This window comes from Canis lupus, chromosome 4 (assembly GCF_003254725.2).
Source record: "Canis lupus dingo isolate Sandy chromosome 4, ASM325472v2, whole genome shotgun sequence".
Lineage (NCBI taxonomy): Eukaryota > Metazoa > Chordata > Mammalia > Carnivora > Canidae > Canis > Canis lupus.
In genome coordinates this window covers 37,332,780-37,350,446 of record NC_064246.1, presented here as the reverse complement: position 1 = coordinate 37,350,446, position 17,667 = coordinate 37,332,780, and the positions used below count along the sequence as shown (strand labels likewise).

The window sequence follows — 17,667 nt, the reverse complement described above, 5'->3', positions numbered from 1 at the left end:
AGACCCAGATGAGAGCAGTTTCCATGGGTGGGTTGGGTGAAGAATAGGAAACACACATTATCCAGAAGGGCTGCCATGAAAAGGAGAGAGAGGTAGTGACAAGTAAGGGAGGACAGTTTGCTGAAACAAGAGAGATCTGACTTTCCCTTCTAAAAAGCACTGTTTTACGAAGTGACCAAGAACATCGGTCAGCTAACCACTGGGCATACAGAAGTGCTCGGGAGGTGCCAGTTTTATCACCACCTCCCGTCCTGCCCAGGCACAGCCCCTAGCTCCGCAGCCGAACCTAGCAGCGGGAGCGGAGCGCAAAGCCCCCGGGCTCCAGTGGGCGGCCGCGGGCCGCCTGTCGCGACAGCAGCGGTGCATTGTGGGGCTTGTAGTGCGGGGCCGGCGGCGGGTGGGTGGGCGCGGACGCCGCAGTCGCAGCGGGGCCATCTTTCGCGGGCCCGCGGGTTCGGCCTGTGCAGCCCGCACCCGTGGCCCTCCCCCGGCCTAATGGCTCCGCGGCCGCTGAGCCCCTTGGTGCTGGCGCTGGGCGGCGCCGCGGCCGTGCTGGGCTCAGTACTCTTCATCCTCTGGAAGGCCTACTTCGGGCGCGGACGGGAGCGGCGCTGGGACCGGGGCGAGGCCTGGTGGGGCGCGGAGCCCGCCCGCCTCCCTGAGTGGGACGAGTGGGACGTGAGTGCCGGGCCGGGGTCTGGGCCTCCGCACGTGCAGCCGGGGGTGTGGCGCCCCGCGAGGGCAGAAGCGCCAGGATCGGGGCCTTGGCGCCGCAGCCCGCAGGCCCCTTGCGAAAGGGCGCGCGGCTGGCAGCGGGGCATCCGTGAGTCCCAGAACCGGGGGTTGGGTGGGCCTTTCAGGGGGTGTGAGGCACCGCCCTGCGCGGCCGCGAGCCTTGGGCTTCATCGTGAGCGGCCGAGCTCGCAGGGCGCGGCCCCGAAGCGGTGTCGAGCCCGCGCTCTCCCGGCGCCTGCGCAGTGCGCGCGCCTCGGGCGTGCCGCGAGGGGCCGCCGCCCCCTTCTCTAGCTCCGGGGCTGGTTTCCTCCCGGGTTCCCGCGACCCTGGACGTGGGGATTGTCAGGCTGAGGAGGCTGAGGCATCGCGAATGAAAGGAATTTCTCCGAGGTCACTCAGGAAAGCCAGAAGAACCGGGTTTGGGATTCAGGACTCCAAAGGCAGCACCGGTCTCACTGCGCCGGACCTTGCTTGCCTGCCGGTTGACGGGTGGAGGACGGGGATGGGCGCTTTGGTGTCTTCGATCTTCCCTAGGGAAGGGTTCGGAGGGAGGGTGCCGGCCGCAACCTGACCTGTGCCCTGCAGCCTGAAGACGAGGAGGAGGAAGAGCCGGCGCTGGAGGAGCTGGAGCAGCGCGAGGTGCTGGTGCTGGGGCTGGATGGCTCGGGGAAGAGCACGTTCCTGCGCGTGCTGTCCGGGAAGCCGCCGCTGGAAGGCCACATCCCCACCTGGGGCTTCAACTCTGCGCGGCTGCCCACCAAAGACTTCGAGGTGGACCTGCTAGAGAGTGAGCAGACCCCCCCACACACACATACCTTCTCCCCGTCACCTCAGTTGGACCCAAGCCGGGGATTTTTGCCTGGGGGTGGCTCCAGCACGTATATCTAAGCAGGACACGACCCTGTATGACATTCTTCCCCTGCTTCTCTGGGCACAGGATACAGTTCAAGCTCTGTATTTTGGCATGATGGGCCATTCGTGATCGGGCAGTTCCAACTTGGTCACTGACTATCCCTCACCCCAACTGAAGCTCCTATGCCTAACACTGAGATGCCAAAAGCCACAGTTTCCTGTATGCCAAGCACTTGACAGGCATTACTTGATAAAATTCTCCCAACAACTCCCAAAAAACTGGAAACAGTTGTTACCCTTGTTACATACATGAGGAAAGGGAAGCCCAGCAAGTTAAATAATTTATCCTGGCTCACCTAGCTTGCCAGTCTGCTAATGCAGACTCTGGTTATAGGCTCTCAATTTTAAGCACCATGACACATTGCTTGTTTCTGAAGGGTACTTGCTGTTTTATTTTATTTTATTATTTTATTTTATTTTATTTTTTTATTTTTTATTTTATTTTATTTTATTTATTTATTTATTTTATTATTTTTTTATTTTATTTTATTTTATTTTATTTTATTTTATTTATCCTGTGCTTGCACTGTTCCCTCAGTCTGGAAAGCCCTTTTTCTTTTTTTCTTTTTTTAAAGATTGTATTTATTTATTCATGAGACACACAGAGAGAGACAGAGGCAGAGGGAGAAGCAGGCTCCCTGATGCCAGGACCCTTGGATTACAACCTGAGCCAAAGGCAGATGCTCAACCACTGAGCCACCCAGGTGTTCCTGGAAAGCCCTTTTTCCCCTGATAAATGCTACATCTCCTTCAAGATTTAGGGGAGGGGCACATGGGTGGCTCAGCCGGTAGAGCATCAACTTGGTCTCAGGGTCATGAGTTCAAGCCCCACATTGGGTGTGGAGCCTACTGAAAAAAATAATGACTCTTTAAAAAAAAATTTAGGTCAAACAATATTCCGTGAAGCCTTCTGACTCCCAGGTTAGTCTAACGGCTCTTCCTCTGAGCTGATATTTGCCTCTTACCAGCCTATGTCCCTGACTAGGCAAGCACTTGGGACACAGATGAGTCTGATCCAGCTCTGGCCCCTGGGGCCCTGCTTCAAGCAGGTAACTGGAAGAGCTTGTTGAGTGAGTGATCAGAGAGGGTCTGGGCAGCCCCTGTCTTCAGTGTTAGTCTTCTTGGGATTCCAGGAGAGATTGGGTCTATTGAGAGGACAGCAGTACTTAGTGACCTATGGCCCAACCACAGACTTGGTGGGAGAGCTAAGTGGACTTCCTGCCAGCCATAGGGCTCAGACCATAAAGACTGGGTGAGTTTAGTTAACTGCTAGGTGGTGGGGTCAGATTCTGAGGGTCTGGCTACATCTTTCCTTCCTGATTGTGGCAAATATTGATATTCACCTGGAATCTGGCCCAGGTGAATATCCCATTGGGATCTCCCTTTCTTGTGCCAGGGACGCAGAAGGGTCAAGTGGGATTCTGCACTTGACACCCACTCTGGCAGACAGTACCCCACAACCCCCAGCCTTAGGAGAAAAGTTTGGTGTTTTTATATTACCCAACAATCTGACTGGTTGCAATCCAGGTTCTATAAGGTCACTCCTGGATTCAAACCCAGATTTCCCATTCAAGTCCTGGAACTTTCCCTTCCCACAACAACTCACTTGGTAATGGTCTACGGTGCCTGGACTGGAGCCCAGCCAAGAATGAGCCCTTTGTGGATCTTTCATGACTGCCCCCCACTCCACCCCCACCCTTGCCCCACCACTTCCTATATCCTATCCATTTTATTAGCTAGTTCTTTCAGCTTTATTTTCCAATAGATTCTACATCTGTCTACTCCCTACTTCCGCCACTGAGTGCTTGGTCTGAGCCACCATCATCTCAGTACTATAACAGCCTCTTTGCTGGTCTGCCTGCTTTCACTTCTGTCCCCAGTGTCAGCCAGCAGTATCTTTCAGAAACCCATGTCACCCTTGTGTAAAACCTGCAAGGGGATCCCTCACAGCCTCACTGTAGCCTGACAGCCCCTGTGTGGTCAAGCCCTGAGCAACCTTTTTGGCTGTGGCATCTTCCTCTCTCTGGCGCTGCCTTGGCCACCCTGGTAGCCTTCTGCAGATTTCTCAAACACATTGAGCTTGCTCTTCCCTCTGCTTACAGTGCTTTCCTCTGCATCTTCTCTTAGCTAGTGCCTTCTCATTATCTCAGACTCAGTTCACATGCTGCCTCCTCAGGGAGACCTTCCCAGACCACCCAATCCAAAGCCACCCCCAGCCATTTTCATTTTCTCTTATTTCCTTCCTCTCTGAAATGTGCTTATGTGCTATTGCTGTGTCTATCTTGGTTACAGAGTGAGTTCCTTGAGAGCAGGGCCCTGTCTGCCTTGCTCACCTCTGTATCCCCAGCACCCAGATCAGTGCTTGGCACCTAGTAAGCACTCAGTAAATACTTGTTGAGTGCCTGCTATGTGCCAGGCATTGTGCTGAGGGCTTTGGGGGGATCCAGATGTAAATAGCTGTCTCAAAGGGCTTAGAGTCCAGTGTCAGAAGTATATCCAAAAACACTAGGATGCAGCGTGGCTAATAGAGGCTGTGCAGAGGGGCAGAGAGGAACAAGAAAGCAACCCAAGTTGGCAGCACCACAGGTGTGGCCATGTGGTGGCAAGACTGGTGGCAAGACTGAGCATGCTGTTTGTGAAGAAAGAAAATGGGGTGACCAAACTGAACGAGAGACATTGAATGGAGAATGGCTGTGCACAGGCTGGGCAGGGAGTCCTGGCTTTGACAACACCGTCACTGTCCTGGGAGAAAGCTAGGAAGCTTTTTTTCCTGCTTTGGCAGGAAGCAGCCCAGGAAAAAGAACCAGAGTACGATTTATTTTTATTTATTTTGCTTTTTAATTTTTTAAAAAGATTTTATTTTTTTCATGAGAGACAGAGAGAGAGACATAGGCTCCATGCCAGGAGCCCTAGCATGGGCTCCTGGAGATTTGAGACTCCATGATCACGCCCTGGGCCGCAGGCAGACGCTTAACCAGGCATTCCCAGAGAGTACAATTAAATGAGTACCTTGTATGCTAATCTATGAAAGGTGCATTGTGTATGGTATCTTTGGTTTTGCTGCAACCTGTTAGTAGGTAGGTTTACTGAGGAGGAAAATGCTGCTGCTTGAAGGTAGTGACTTGCCCAGGGAGCCCAGCTACCAGAGCCAAAGATAACCTGGATTGGCTCCAGAGCCTGTGGTCTCCCTTGCCCTGGGCTAATGGAGCCTTGAGAAGCTGGAAGTGGGCTGGTACTGGGGCTATATACAGAGAGCCAGGGCCCAGGGAGGCTCAGCTGGCCCCTGGCCTCTCCTCAGTCGGTGGCAGCCAGAACCTGCGCTTCTACTGGAAGGAGTTTGTGAATGAAGTAGACGTGTTGGTGTTCATGGTGGACTCGGCTGATCGGCTGCGGCTGCCCTGGGCCCGGCAGGAACTGCACAAGCTGCTGGACAAGGACCCTGATCTGCCTGTCGTCGTGGTGGCCAACAAGCAGGTGAGGGCCATAGGCGGCTGGCTTCGGCCAGTGGGGCTGGATCCGCTGATCCCTAGACAGGGGCAGGGAGCACAGGACAGCGACTGAGGCCCAGGCCTGAGACCTGGAGCACTTGGCAGAGATACTGTCCCTTGCTCTTCTACCTGTGCTTTTCTCTCATCCCTGATCTCTTCCTCTGTCTGCCTTCCTCTTTGCTCTGTCACCCATCATCCTGGGGAAATGAGAAAAATAATGATTAAGCATCCACCATATGTCAAGTATAGTTTTGAATGACATTTCATATTATGCTTCTAATTGAACCTACCAGGCATGGGATACTATTCCCATTTTACAGATTGGGAATCTGAAGCTCAGAGAGGTTTTATAATCTCCCTAAGGTTGTACACCTTGAAAATAGTGGAACTGGGATGTCTGACTCCAAAACTTGTGCCATTTCCACTCTTGCCACATCCTTCTGATCTTCTAAATCAGAGAGCTAAAGCTGGGAAGTGATAAGAAGCTAAGCAGATTGAAATAACTATAGTAAATAACATTTATTATAAGCGTGCTTATAGTGCGCCAGGCTAAGCACCTGACAATCATTAACTCACTTAAATCCTACAAAACCCCTATGATAGGCCTCATATTATCCCTCAGTGCTCAAAATTAAAACTGGTAGGTGGCAAAGTCAGGACTTGAACTCAGCTATTCCTCAAAGATCCTGCTCTTAACCACGCTATACCCCTGGGCCTTTAGCTCAACAACTCTCAGCATAGACCTAAGACACCATTCTCAATACATACTAGGTAAAACCTTGTCACAGGAGAGAGTTCAGTCATTTTTCCCATGGCCTTGCACATGTCCCTGAGAGCTGTGGCACTTGTTTCTAACCTGGCTTGGAAAGAAGCTATACATCTTTTGACCCCAGTTTCCCCTGCCTATCAGAAAATCTTTGACAATCATTTATAAATATGCGACCATATGTCCTGGTCTGCCTGGGATGGTCCCCGCTTATGCCTGTTGTTCTAGTATAATTATTAATAGTGCTCACTTTAAGTCTTAGAAGTATCCTGGTTTGAATGATTAAATTATATCGCCATTCTAATTATAAACTATAATGTATAGCAGTCTTGAATCTACAGGAGATAACACCTAAGGTTCTGGCATCACATGAATTACTCCAAGAATTCTTTTAATTTGGGGTCAGGGTTGAAATTAAAATGTACCCTCATCAGCCATGCTCTATATGTAGTAGCCTCTTTTTTGCCTTAGTATCTAGGAGTCTGGGGGAGGTGAAGCTCTTGTCTGGAAATGACCCTACTATAAGATCTCCTCACTACTGAGTTTATTTAGGAAACTGAGCTAGGATTCTGTAAGGGTTCCAGGCTTGGTCATCAGACCAACCTGAGTTTGAAACCTGGCTTTGCCACTGTGTCCTTAGCTAAATGACTTCACCTCCCTAAGCCAGTTTCCTCATCAGTCACAAGTGTAGATTATGAGAATAAATCCAAGTGCCTCTCACAATGCCTGGCTTATAGGAAGTGCTGTTTCTTACAATGGCTGATGGTGGTATGAAAAGAAGGTTGGTACAGAGTCAGAGATGACGAAGAGAATTTAGACCAAGGGGCCCAGAGGCCACTTCTGGGAACTTAGACCCCAGTGTTCCCCAGGGTAGCTAAAGAACAGTTCTTTTCATAGATGACAGTGTGGGTGCTGGGAAATTGTCAGCTGTGTTCCAACTGGCTTCTCCATCTCATCCCAGGACCTGAGTGAGGCCATGAGTATGGTGGAACTGCAACAGGAGCTGGGCCTGCAGGCTATCGATTCCCAGCGAGAGGTTTTCCTCTTGGCAGCCAGCATCGCCCCCGCAGGACCCGGCTTTGAAGACCCCGGCACCGTGCACATCTGGAGACTGCTCTTGGAGCTTCTCTCCTAGGCTGGCCCCCACCTGCTCACCACTCAACCCTGGAGACCCCAGTTCTGCTGCTCCTACTTCTCTACTACCAGCTTGGGCCTGAGGTGGGAGCCATGTGGCAGCACTTCTCTCTTCCCACCCTCCAGAGCAGGGCCTGGGCAAGGTCAAGAACCACACAGAAGCCTTCCCAGTGAGGTGGCCATGAGGCTGAAGTTTGGGAAGGTCAGGGAGGCAGACAGCAGAAGAGCTTAGTGTCTGGCTCACTCCAGGCTGAAAGTGGATCCAACTTTCACCACTGAAGGCACCCTCCTTCTCTGATGAGTATAGTAAGGTGCTCCACAGGCTCAGTTCTCCCCTCTGTAGTTTTGGTGATTGAGTATAGTGTCAGAAGTACACTCCCAGTAACTTCATGCCCCTCTCATACCAGCAGGTTCTGGGCAGTACACAATGAGCCTTGGCTCCAAGCCTGACCAGCTGGCTCAAGGCCTTGTGCTATCCTTGCCTCTCTGGCCCTGGGGCCCTCATTGTTTTTTTGTTTGTTTGTTTTTTGGTTTTTAAGATTTTATTTATTCATGAGAGTCAGAGAGGCAGAGACACAGGCAGAGAGGGAGAAGCAGGCTCCATGTAGGGAGCCTGATGTGGGACTCGATCCCAGGACCCCGGGATCACATGGGGCCCTCATTCTTAAAGAGGTGGTCTCCATAGTTTTTTCTAACTTAGAGATACATTTTCCAGCCATAAAGGTAAGAAGTGCTAGGATGAACCTGAAGAACCTAGCAGGTTCTGGAACCTCCCTGCTTCTGCAAGCCAAGGCCTGCCTGCCAGACTATAGTATCAAGTGGTATTCACCTCTAATCAGAAAAACAAAAGGCTTCCCTGCCCACGCATGCCCAATCTGGAGACAGAAGCTGCTGCTCTTGCCCTAACTGTGCCAATGTCCACGTTTACAGAAGTCTGGGGAAGGAGCCTGTGGCCCTGGGGAGAAGACTGTCAACTGGAGCTGGGTGTTGGCCTCAGAACTGTATTTTAATTATTTATTTATTTATACGAGGAACAGACCAAAGTTTTAGGTTCTGTTTCTAGGTGCTGTTATCAAAACCCCAGATAATGGTCATGAAAATTTGTGTTTTTGAGGAAATAGCTGGAATTTTGAGACACGTGATAACCTTTACATGTAAGTGGGCACAAAGCTTTAGCTTTCCCACTGTAATCGGTCTCATACTTTACGTTGATCCACATGAACTGTATCTCCACCACTTGACCTAGTGTGTCAAAAGGACACAGCCCCCTTCCATGTAGATGGTGACTCCAGGAGAGGACATTTCAAGTGTGTAAATCCAGGTAAAAAGAAATGGGAATTAGCAGATCAGCCGACGGTACCTGAGGCTTTGGTACCTGGACCTGCTGACTCCCCACCTAAAAGTTGGACAGAATTTCTGTTCTCTGCAGTGCACACACCATGATTCTGTTTCTGGTGATCAGCCAGTTTGTCTATATACTGACATTTCTCTTTAGTGCAGGCAAAGGAAGGAGGACTTTGTCTGCCAGGGACCACTGAGTAATCAATAGCCACAAATGGACTTTTTTTAAAGAGGAGATATCCAACTCAATTTGTTTTTTTGAGACTAAAGATTATGTGCCTTCATTTCATTTGACGTTGACTCAGTGTGCTTCAGTTCCATGCTGTGGCCTACATGAGAGGAGGCACAGGGAGGGAAAGTAGTGTGGGAAGCTACCAAAGTCCAGCAGTGGGACTGCTGTTGAGAGTGGCCTGCATGCTCTTGGGCTGTGGTATATCAAAATAATCACTGTTCTTTGAAATTCTGATTAACTTTCTGCAGAAGAAAGAAGAGATTTGTCTGCTTTTATTTTAAATATTTAAGAAATGACTTAGCTTTTAGAGTAGCCTTTGAAACTTTGCCAGCAACTTTTCATTTTGACATTAAAAGACTGTGGAACTTCTTTGTGCTGTAAGCTCCACCTTGTTTTCCAATGCTTGACATTTACCTCTGGAACCAGCATTGTTGTAGGAGACCCCCCCCTTTTTTTTTAAGATTTATTTATTTATTCATGAGACACACACACACAGAGAGAGAGAGGCAGAGACACAGGCAGAGGGAGAAGCAGGCTCCATGCTGGGAGCCCGACTGGAATTCGATCCCGGGTCTGCAGGATCACGCCCTGGGCTGAAGGCGGCGCTAAACTGCTGAGCCACTGGGGCTGCCCAGGGGACCCTTTTCTAATTAAGATCTGCCTTTGGTCTAATGAGTATCATAATGTAATTTTCAAAGTCCCCAGTGAGAGTGAACTTGAATAGTTTAACTCTATCTACTTGAGCAACCTTTGAAGACCACTCCCAGAATGGAAAGGTCCCAGTGGTACACCAGAAGATACATACCACTGAGGAGGGCTAAAGGTCCAGAGTACCGCCGCTCTGATACTTGTGCAGAATATACATGTTCTCTTGGCCTGGGAGTGTGCCCCACTGCATTTGTGGCTCACAGCTGTGCCCCTCTAGTGGGACTGCTGGCCTGGCCTCTGGGCAGAGTGCCCAACAGTGCTCATCTGCTGGTTTCTGCCAGGACTAGACTGGGCAAAGTGGTGGAAGAGGCCGCTCTTGTGAACACCCTTGTGCCTGGCCTGTGGTGCTCTTACCCAGTTGCTCCTGAATGTGACCTTTTGATTCAAAAGCCCAGATCAGCTGCTCCTGGGAACCAGCCATTGTTCATCTCAAACTTTCTGAGCTAGCCTGGGTGACACTATTCCCCACCACTGCCCCAACACCATAGCTCCCAACCTACCTGAGCGTGGGATAGGGGTCAAATGTTGGCCCCTCCTATTCTAATGAAGGCAACTGGAAGGAAGGCTCTGGACATGAGAGCACAGGTAGGCATTCCACATCAAAGGCAAGCTTCTGCTTGCCTGCTGAACTAATGTCTGATCATTCACCCTGGCACTGATGGCTTCTGATATTAAGAATCACTTAATGCAATGTGGCTTCTGATCGTCCATTTTCTCACCAGCTGCCAACCCTCTGAGGAGCCCAAAGCTTGGTTGAGTGGATGGTCTAAGCAAGAAGGCTCCCAAGACCACCACCTTGACTGGCTGCTTATCCCAAGGAGTCTCCTCTGGTACCTCTAAGTGCCCAGAACTGCTGCCTGTAAGCCTGCACAGATTGGTGTCCAGCAGTAAGGATGGGAGTGGGGTGGTGAAATCAGTTCATCACAGAGAGGTGATGAAAATCTGAGTTTTGCCTGTCTGCCTGAATGAAACACTAGATTCTGCAAAAAATATTTCCACTTGTCTTTGGAAAATATTTTATTCTTTTGCTCGTTTAATAGCAGCTGGCAGCACTTTGGAACTAGCTGTTGAAACTCACCTGTAATATTCATCCTCGTGCACCTGCCCATGCCTCAGACCTGGAATAGCCTAAGGAGTTTCCTGTCATGTTTGTTGGCTCACATCCTCAGTCCTGCCTAGTAGCTATGAAAAGAACCACCAAACTTCTCATGTGCTGCCTCTGCAAGGTGGGCCCATGAGGTACATAGGGAGAAGTCCCAGCAAAGAGCTGGATGTAAAGAGGTCTGGCTATCCCAGCCCAAGCCCTGTGAACCCACACCCCATGGTTGCCAAGGACAAATTGCATAAAGGAGAGCCAGTGGCTACTTGAGGCACAAAATAGATGCCCCAAACTCAAATATTGTTTTATTTGAATTCTGATTTTGAGTATTACAGTTCCAGTGAGGGGCAGGTAAGGAGGGTGGTCGTAGGATACTTCCAGTGACACAATCATTTGTCAACAGCAAATCCCAGTGCCCTAGCCCTTCAGTGTACCTGGAAGTGAGGTGGTAAGGAACATGGGTTTTGGCCTAACTCCAAATCTTTTGGGAGGTATCCAAACCTGGCTGCCCCATCCCTGGGAGCCAGAAGTTAGGATGGAACATTCCCCCAACAGCTGCCTTGGGCTCAGCTCTGGATTCCCAAGGAAGGTGCCTGCACTCAAGCCCAGTCTGGTAGGAGACATCAAGCAGATGAAAAGGCAGTTATGACTGGTATGTATTGCTAAGCAAGTCTGGGGTGTAGGGACAACAGGATGGGTGACAGTAGTAGGAAAGGCTTCCTAAAATTGGCACCTGAATTGGTTAAAGAAACAAGCAGACAGCTATTAAAGGCCAGAATTCGGAATGCTGTGTAAGATGTGTTCTGAGGTTGAATAAAAGCCCTCACAAGCAGGGAATCTGGCTGGCTCAGTTGGTAGAGCATATAACTCTTTATCTCAGGGTCATGAATTCAAGCCCCACATTGGGCGTGGAGCCTACTTATTTAAAGAAGGAAACAAAAAACACACTCAGCTGCAGATTAGATTCCAAAAGCTGTGTGCACTGCTCACAAGGGTTAGTCACTGTTAGGAGCTAAGCCAGCTACGTCCCATAGGAGGGGTTTCTGGGACCCTGTCAGTTTCCAGCCTGCCCTGACAGTATGGGACTGAAGAGGAGGATAGCAAGTGAAAGCCCAGGCTTAGCTGTTAGACCAACCTGACTTCAAACCTCACACTGACCTATCAAGCCTCAGTCTCCTTACCTGTAAAATAAAGCCACAGACCTTAACAAGGTTTTATGTGAAATGACCTATGTAAAAACACCCAATTCTTTTGAAGAGCAGTGAGAACCAGATTAGAGGGGGAAACATTAAAAATGAGAGAGATTTGGTATTGTAATAGTTGAAGATATAGTGTTGGGGAGATAGACCTTGCCCAAGCACTCCAGGGTTAGCAGCAGGCTTCTGTAGAAGGGTGAATGCTGTGCAGGAAACCAAGGCAGAACAATGGAACCAAAACCAAAACAATGGAACCAAAATGGATAAGAGGAGGGAGGCCACACCTAAGAGGGTGTGGGAATGCAGCACATAAAGGGTTAGATGGGCTCTCTACCCTGAGTTGATTTTCACAGGGGCAGTCCTGGCACTTGGCCATGAGGGGAACATATAACCATCAGAAAAATAAAATAGCTTTGTTTTATTATGTACAGACTGTATGTAAACCACCCACTGAAAACAGTAGGTTCTGGCTTTTTTCAGGGCCCTCAGAAGCCTCTTGGAGACAGTTCCTTCCCCAGAGAAGGGAATGTGAGTGTGTCTATTTGCATGTGTGTATAACCTTTTGATTCCATGGGATTTGACCAACCTCATCTAGCCACATGCCCCTTTTTGCCTTAAATCCTGGCTTCCAGCTTCTCTGGTCCAGGAGGAGACCTCAGCCCCAGGGTAGGTATCAGCCAATCACTCAACCTCCATCTTATTCTTCTGCAAAGATTCAGTGAAGGTTTGCCACTCCGCTGGGTAAAAACGCCTATAGACGTTGATCTTATTCCGAATCTGTTTTGGGGTATCTTGATAGTAATTCTTCTCGTCCCGGGCCATAGCCTAAGAAGGGAGAAGGGTCACTTGAGGGGCTGGACAGGCAAAGGTTCGATCCTACTACTGCCTGAGTTGGGCAGGTTCCTCACCTCAGAAACCCTGGTGTATGTGGGGAAAAGGGTGTAAATGCCCTTCAGAACCAGGCAGGAGTCGGGGTCTGATGCGTAGCTAATGTCCATCCGTGGCCAGCTGATCCCACTTGGGCACCAGAATCCAGTGTAGCCAGATCTTCCAATTTTTAAGAGGTCAAAAACATGAACTTTCATTTGAAAACTCCCATAATTAAAATGGCACCTCATTCAAGTTCTTTAAAAATACCATGCAAACAAAACATCTCTGTGAGTAGAAAATGAATCACAGGGCAGTCAGTCTATCCTGGCTATAATCATTTGTCAGTGAGATAGATTTCCTATAGTCTCTCTCTCGTTCATTTCCACTCAGTCTCAGGCAAGAGACAAACAGATCAGACCCCATATGGTCCAGGATGCCTTCCCAACAGATCCAAGTTTTTGGATCTGGCCCAAACCACTCACCTTGTAGTCCTCCCCGTGATTCTCTACCATGTAGCGCACATAGTCAATAAGGTCTCGAGACAGTGTGTTTCCTTTCTTTTCTGGGAGGCTGGCTTCTGCCTCTAGGTCTAGGGTGAAAGAAACCAGGACACAGAAAATGAGGTTTTGCCTCCTGCACTTTTTGAGTTGTCCAGTCATCCTTTCACCCCATCATAAACCATGGCCATCAGATGGGCTTTGCCTCTCCATCCCCAAATTCAGTGCCCTTCAGCTGCTGCGATCCCAGGCTCTGCCTATGACATAATCATCTATCAGTATGGCAACTACCTAAAAGGCAAGTTACTTCTCTTTGGGTCTCAGCTGGGTAAAGGGCAGGCACCAAAATAATAATCTCTACTTACTACCAGGTCCTGGGGAAAGAGATGAAGATACACTGCCTACCACAGGTTGGGACTCTCTTCCATCTCTAAAACTCATGGAGAATTTCTTTTCTTAAAGTGTTACAACAATAACATGAAACGGAAAGGTATGTATGAGAACTAATGCTGCAAGAACCCGGGCCTGCGGCTGGGCCCAGGTGCCTCACTGCTCCACGTGAGGGCAAAAGCCAGGTTGTGGAACTAATTGTGGCTTCACTTTTAAAATAGCCAGGGACACCTGGGTGGCTCAGTCAGACATCTGACACTTGGATTTGGCTCAGGTCACGGTATCATGGGTTGTGACCTCGAGCCCTGGTTCAGAATCGGTGCCAAGCATAGAGTCTGCTTGTCCCTCTCCCTCTGCTCTCCCCTCACTCTCAGTCTCTCCCTCGCTTGAGCACTTTCCTTGTCTCTCTGGAATACATACATAAAATCTTTAAATTAATTAATTTAATTAAATAGCAAAGCGAATGCTCCCCATATCTCAACTAGGAGAAAAATTGCTCACGGAAACAAGGTTATGTTAACAAATGTTATCTAGAGGTTAAGTGCAAAACCCCTTATAGTCAAAAATTATCTTTGACTTGGTTACCAGCAAAATGGGAGATTTTATTAGGTAGAGTTTCAGTTTTGAAGATGAAAAAGTTCTGGGGATCTGCTGCATGACAACATAAACATACTTAACACTACTGAGCTATACAATTAAAAATGATTAAGATGATAAACTTAATGTGATTTTTTTTACCATAATTTTAAAAAATCCTTTAAAAATGAGAAGTAAAACTTTTAAAATCTGTAAGTACACCTGATTTTATTTATGCAATCCTATGTAGTAATTCTTATGAGAATCACTGATAGGCTAACAATAGGAACTCCAGGTATTCTCTTATCAGATGTCTGGCAATTTAAAACCCTTTTACCTTCAGGAGAACGGCTAAACATCTTGGACAGGTAAAGGAAGGATGGATGGAGAATTTCAGAGTATTCCTGCTTCCCTGCAGAATTTATTCTGCTCTGTTTTAACATTGTCACTCTAGCACTAATGTACATGAAATTGATTTGCCACTGAAAAGACTAAATGAGATGGTGGAATCTCTGTAAAAACCCATTCATCCTTAAATTCATGATAAGCTGAACACATGCCTAAGACTTACTGGTTTCTTTTCTATCGTCTCAGGCACCTGGCTGCATCCTCCCTGAACATCTGTGACCTCCTTCACACGCTAGAATTTAGTAAGTAGACTGAAAATGTCCCAGAGACACAGTCTCAACTTTATGAGCCCTGAACCAGCTCCCTTCTTCCCTCTGAACCTCGGTTCTTCCATCTGTAGAATGAAGACATCTGAAGGCCCTTCTAGCCCTGACAGTGGAGGATGGTGACCTAAAGGGGCACTCAAATATTTACAATGTGGCCAGCACCCACCATTGAGCACATAGGGCTTCCGCACAAGCTCCTTAGGCCTCTCCTCTATGTCCACCTCCATGGCCTTCACCTGCAGGGAAAAGAGCCTGTGAGACCAGTAGACAAAGGAAGGATCCTGGATGAGGGAAAATTCTAGAGGCTCCTGCCCATCCCAACACAACTGCATTACCTATAAGAATCCCTACACAAATTCAGGCAGGAACAGATGACAGACAGAACCAGTGCTCCAGAGGCTTTATGGTTTCCAAAAGGAACTCAAGGAAGCAATTCATCTTTCTATGCCTATCTATAAAATGGGCATAATATTCCTTGCCTACTTCAAGTCATGTTTGCTAATCAAATGAAACAATGGCCATGAAAGCTTTTTATAATTTACAACGAGGAGATATCAGATATCTTCTCTATGAAGAGGAGCAACCTGACAGAGCTTGGTTACAGCATCACATCTGAGGAAATAGTAATGCCATTTTCCTCTGGCATGAAGGAATAAAAAAAAAAAAAAAAAAAAAACTTGTCTAAAAGCAATGCGACAAGGGTGCCTGGGTGGCTCAGTTGATTTAAGTGTCTGCCTTTGGCTCAGGTCATGTCAGGGTACTGGGACAGAACCCTGCACCGGGCTCCCTGCCTCAGCAGGGAGTCTGCTTCTCCCTCTGTCCCTCTTCCCCGCTCATGCTTGCTCTCTCTCTCTCTCAAATAAATACAATCTTTAAAAATAAATAACCAATCAGCAAGTCCATTTATTAGGTTAACTACTGAGCACTACTCACATCCTAAGCCCCACTGGACAAAACACAAAGTGCTTGCCCTTAAGGAGACTATGTTGACAAAAAGGGGCACAGACACTAAGCAAATATTGAGGGGCACTCAAATATTTACAAGTGCTATGAATTAAGAGAGGGAAAAAATTACTGAGTAAAAATGGGTGCTATTTTTGAAAGTGTGGTGCAGAAAAAGACCTATTTGGGAGAAACTAAGGAAGCCTCAGACCAAGAATAACTAGATGACTGGGGGAAGGTGTAAGGAAGAGTAGGTAAAAATCCCAAACTCTGGGGAGTTCTTTATTAGGAAAGTTAAGGGCAGAAAAAGATAAAGTCTGGGCAATACCATTGAGAAGCCAAGGAACCCAAACAGGTTAATTTCGAAGAGGATAAAAACGAGTGAAGAAGATACGGGGGGGCCTCCAACCCAGGTCCAGTGTGCGCTGGGGACTATGAGGGTGGTTGGTGAAGAGCCCTTCAACCACGGTCAGTGCAGGCTGCCCGAGTTGGCTGTGGGAAGGTCGCAAACCGGGGCAAAGCGTGAGTGAGGGTGACAATGGACAGGAGAAGTTCTGAAAGCCAGCTAAATAGGTGGGAAACGGGGTCTAGGGCCGGGACCGTGCCGTATCAGTACCTTTCTCTTTCGGAGGGGCACCGCCTTGTTGGGGTCCACAGCCAACCCCATCTCGGCCAGGTTCTGCCGCACGGATTTGGCGTGGTCCCAGGCATGTCGGATGTGGGAACTACAAGCAAAGAGACAGAGATCGGGGAACCGTCGCCTCGCCGGCCGTCCCAGTCGAGGTTCCCTGCCTCCTAAAGCCCGGTCCCCTCACCACTCGATCCGTGGCGCTGCTTTCCGTCGAGCATTCCGGTTCAGACGCTTCCGGTTAACATTGTAACCGAATTTTTGTCTCCTGGTCTTCCCCTTGGCCTTGGGCATTGCGATGACCACCGAACCGGCAACTGCGACCAGGCAGGCGTCTCCCCCTCGCAGCACCTCGTGTGGCAGACTACTTCCGGCGGATGCGCGCGAGGGCTTTGCACGCTTTTTTCGGAAACGTAGTCCTCCCTGCAGCGACCTCGGGCTGACGACCACGACTCCCAGAAGGCAATGAGCGGCTGGCGCCTGCGCACAAGCTCAGCGAATGCCTTGTCCCCTCTCCTGGACTTCGCCAGGAGGCGGAGCCTAACGTCGGTGTTTCTCCCAAAGCTGTGGCCCGGGACATGGCGGCTCCTGGCCCTGTGACTCCGGGGGCACCCTTTGAACCATCACAGCCCCCAGTCATTGAGGGCTTTAGCCCCAGTGTCTACAGCCCTCCGGAAAGCTTCAAGGAAAAATTCCTTCGGAAGACCCGCGAGAACCCAATGGTACCCGTAGGTAAGCAGGCGTTGTAGGAACTGCAGACGGAAAGTGATGTCTGAGGGAATGAATTAGGGGAGGACCGGGAAAGCCGAGGGGGCAGGAGGGCGAGCTGACCGGAGGTGTGGCGGAGGGGCGCGGCGGTGAGACGTGAACCTGATCGGAGCGGGAGCGGGAGCAGGGCGGGACGGGGGCGCATCCGACCTCGACCGGACCCTCGCAGTCGGACCCACCGCTCTTCCCTCGCTGTCCTCCAGAGCTCTGATCCTGAGCAGGAGCCTGAAGCGGGGAGGGGCCTCCGGGGCCGGAACGTGCAGCTCCCCACTTTGTCCCCTCCTCAGGCTGCCTGGGCACGGCGGCCGCCCTAACCTACGGCCTCTACTGCTTCCACCGGGGTCAGAGCCACCGCTCGCAGCTTATGATGCGCACCCGGATCGCTGCCCAGGGCTTCACGGTCGCAGCCATCTTGCTGGGTCTGGCTGCATCTGCGATGAAGTCTCGATCCTGAGTCCGAGACCACCTGGCCTTGAAAGTCACGCAGAGATCACCCCCAGCCCCAAGAGCAACCACCGGTCCTGCCACCTGACTTATTCCCTGGTCTCCCCTGACAAGCCCCTGTTTCAGCGGGGGAGGGAGTGGCCAATTCTGTAACTGACAGGTTTTTCCAGGAATCTCAGATTCGGTTGAGTTTGGGTGTCGCATACTACATTTGTGCCCCCACTCTCTCCACTTCCTACTTAATAAACTGATCCACTTGTAGTTCGT

The 17,667-nt window shown here is 49.6% G+C and overlaps 3 protein-coding genes across 8 annotated transcripts; 2 read left to right on the top strand and 1 right to left on the bottom strand.

Moving 5' to 3' along the window:
- The first annotated feature begins 393 nt into the window (after positions 1-393).
- Positions 394-15,508, top strand: ARL10 (ADP ribosylation factor like GTPase 10). Of its 5 annotated transcripts, XR_004814970.2 has the most exons (7): positions 394-678; positions 1,321-1,522; positions 4,946-5,121; positions 6,863-7,119; positions 13,350-13,468; positions 14,539-14,594; positions 14,693-15,508. XR_004814970.2 is itself a non-coding variant. In XM_025435216.3 (4 exons), exons 1-4 carry the CDS (start codon positions 496-498, stop codon positions 7,034-7,036), a joined length of 735 nt encoding a protein of 244 aa, XP_025291001.1. In that variant the 5' UTR covers positions 394-495; the 3' UTR covers positions 7,037-8,977. The 5 variants fall into 5 exon arrangements, 1 of the variants encoding a protein (XP_025291001.1); XR_004814972.2 differs by lacking the exon at positions 13,350-13,468; XR_004814971.2 differs by lacking the exon at positions 13,350-13,468 and having other exon boundaries at positions 14,539-15,508.
- NOP16 (NOP16 nucleolar protein) lies at positions 5,117-16,661 on the bottom strand. Of its 2 annotated transcripts, none has more exons than XM_049109119.1 (5): positions 16,376-16,629; positions 16,177-16,285; positions 14,785-14,854; positions 12,964-13,070; positions 5,117-5,332 (listed from the first exon to the last, which is right to left on the bottom strand). In XM_049109119.1, the coding sequence occupies exons 1-5, from the start codon at positions 16,480-16,482 to the stop codon at positions 5,321-5,323; spliced, it is 405 nt and encodes a 134-aa protein (XP_048965076.1). In that variant the 5' UTR covers positions 16,483-16,629; the 3' UTR covers positions 5,117-5,320. The 2 variants fall into 2 exon arrangements, with proteins under 2 accessions (XP_048965076.1, XP_025291000.1); XM_025435215.3 differs by lacking the exon at positions 5,117-5,332 and adding an exon at positions 10,679-12,436 and having other exon boundaries at positions 16,376-16,661.
- Positions 16,662-16,766: 105 nt separating this feature from the next.
- Positions 16,767-17,661, top strand: HIGD2A (HIG1 hypoxia inducible domain family member 2A). The gene is made up of 2 exons (XM_025435217.3): positions 16,767-16,920; positions 17,244-17,661. Exons 1-2 carry the CDS (start codon positions 16,767-16,769, stop codon positions 17,408-17,410), a joined length of 321 nt encoding a protein of 106 aa, XP_025291002.1. The 3' UTR covers positions 17,411-17,661.
- Positions 17,662-17,667: the final 6 nt, after the last annotated feature.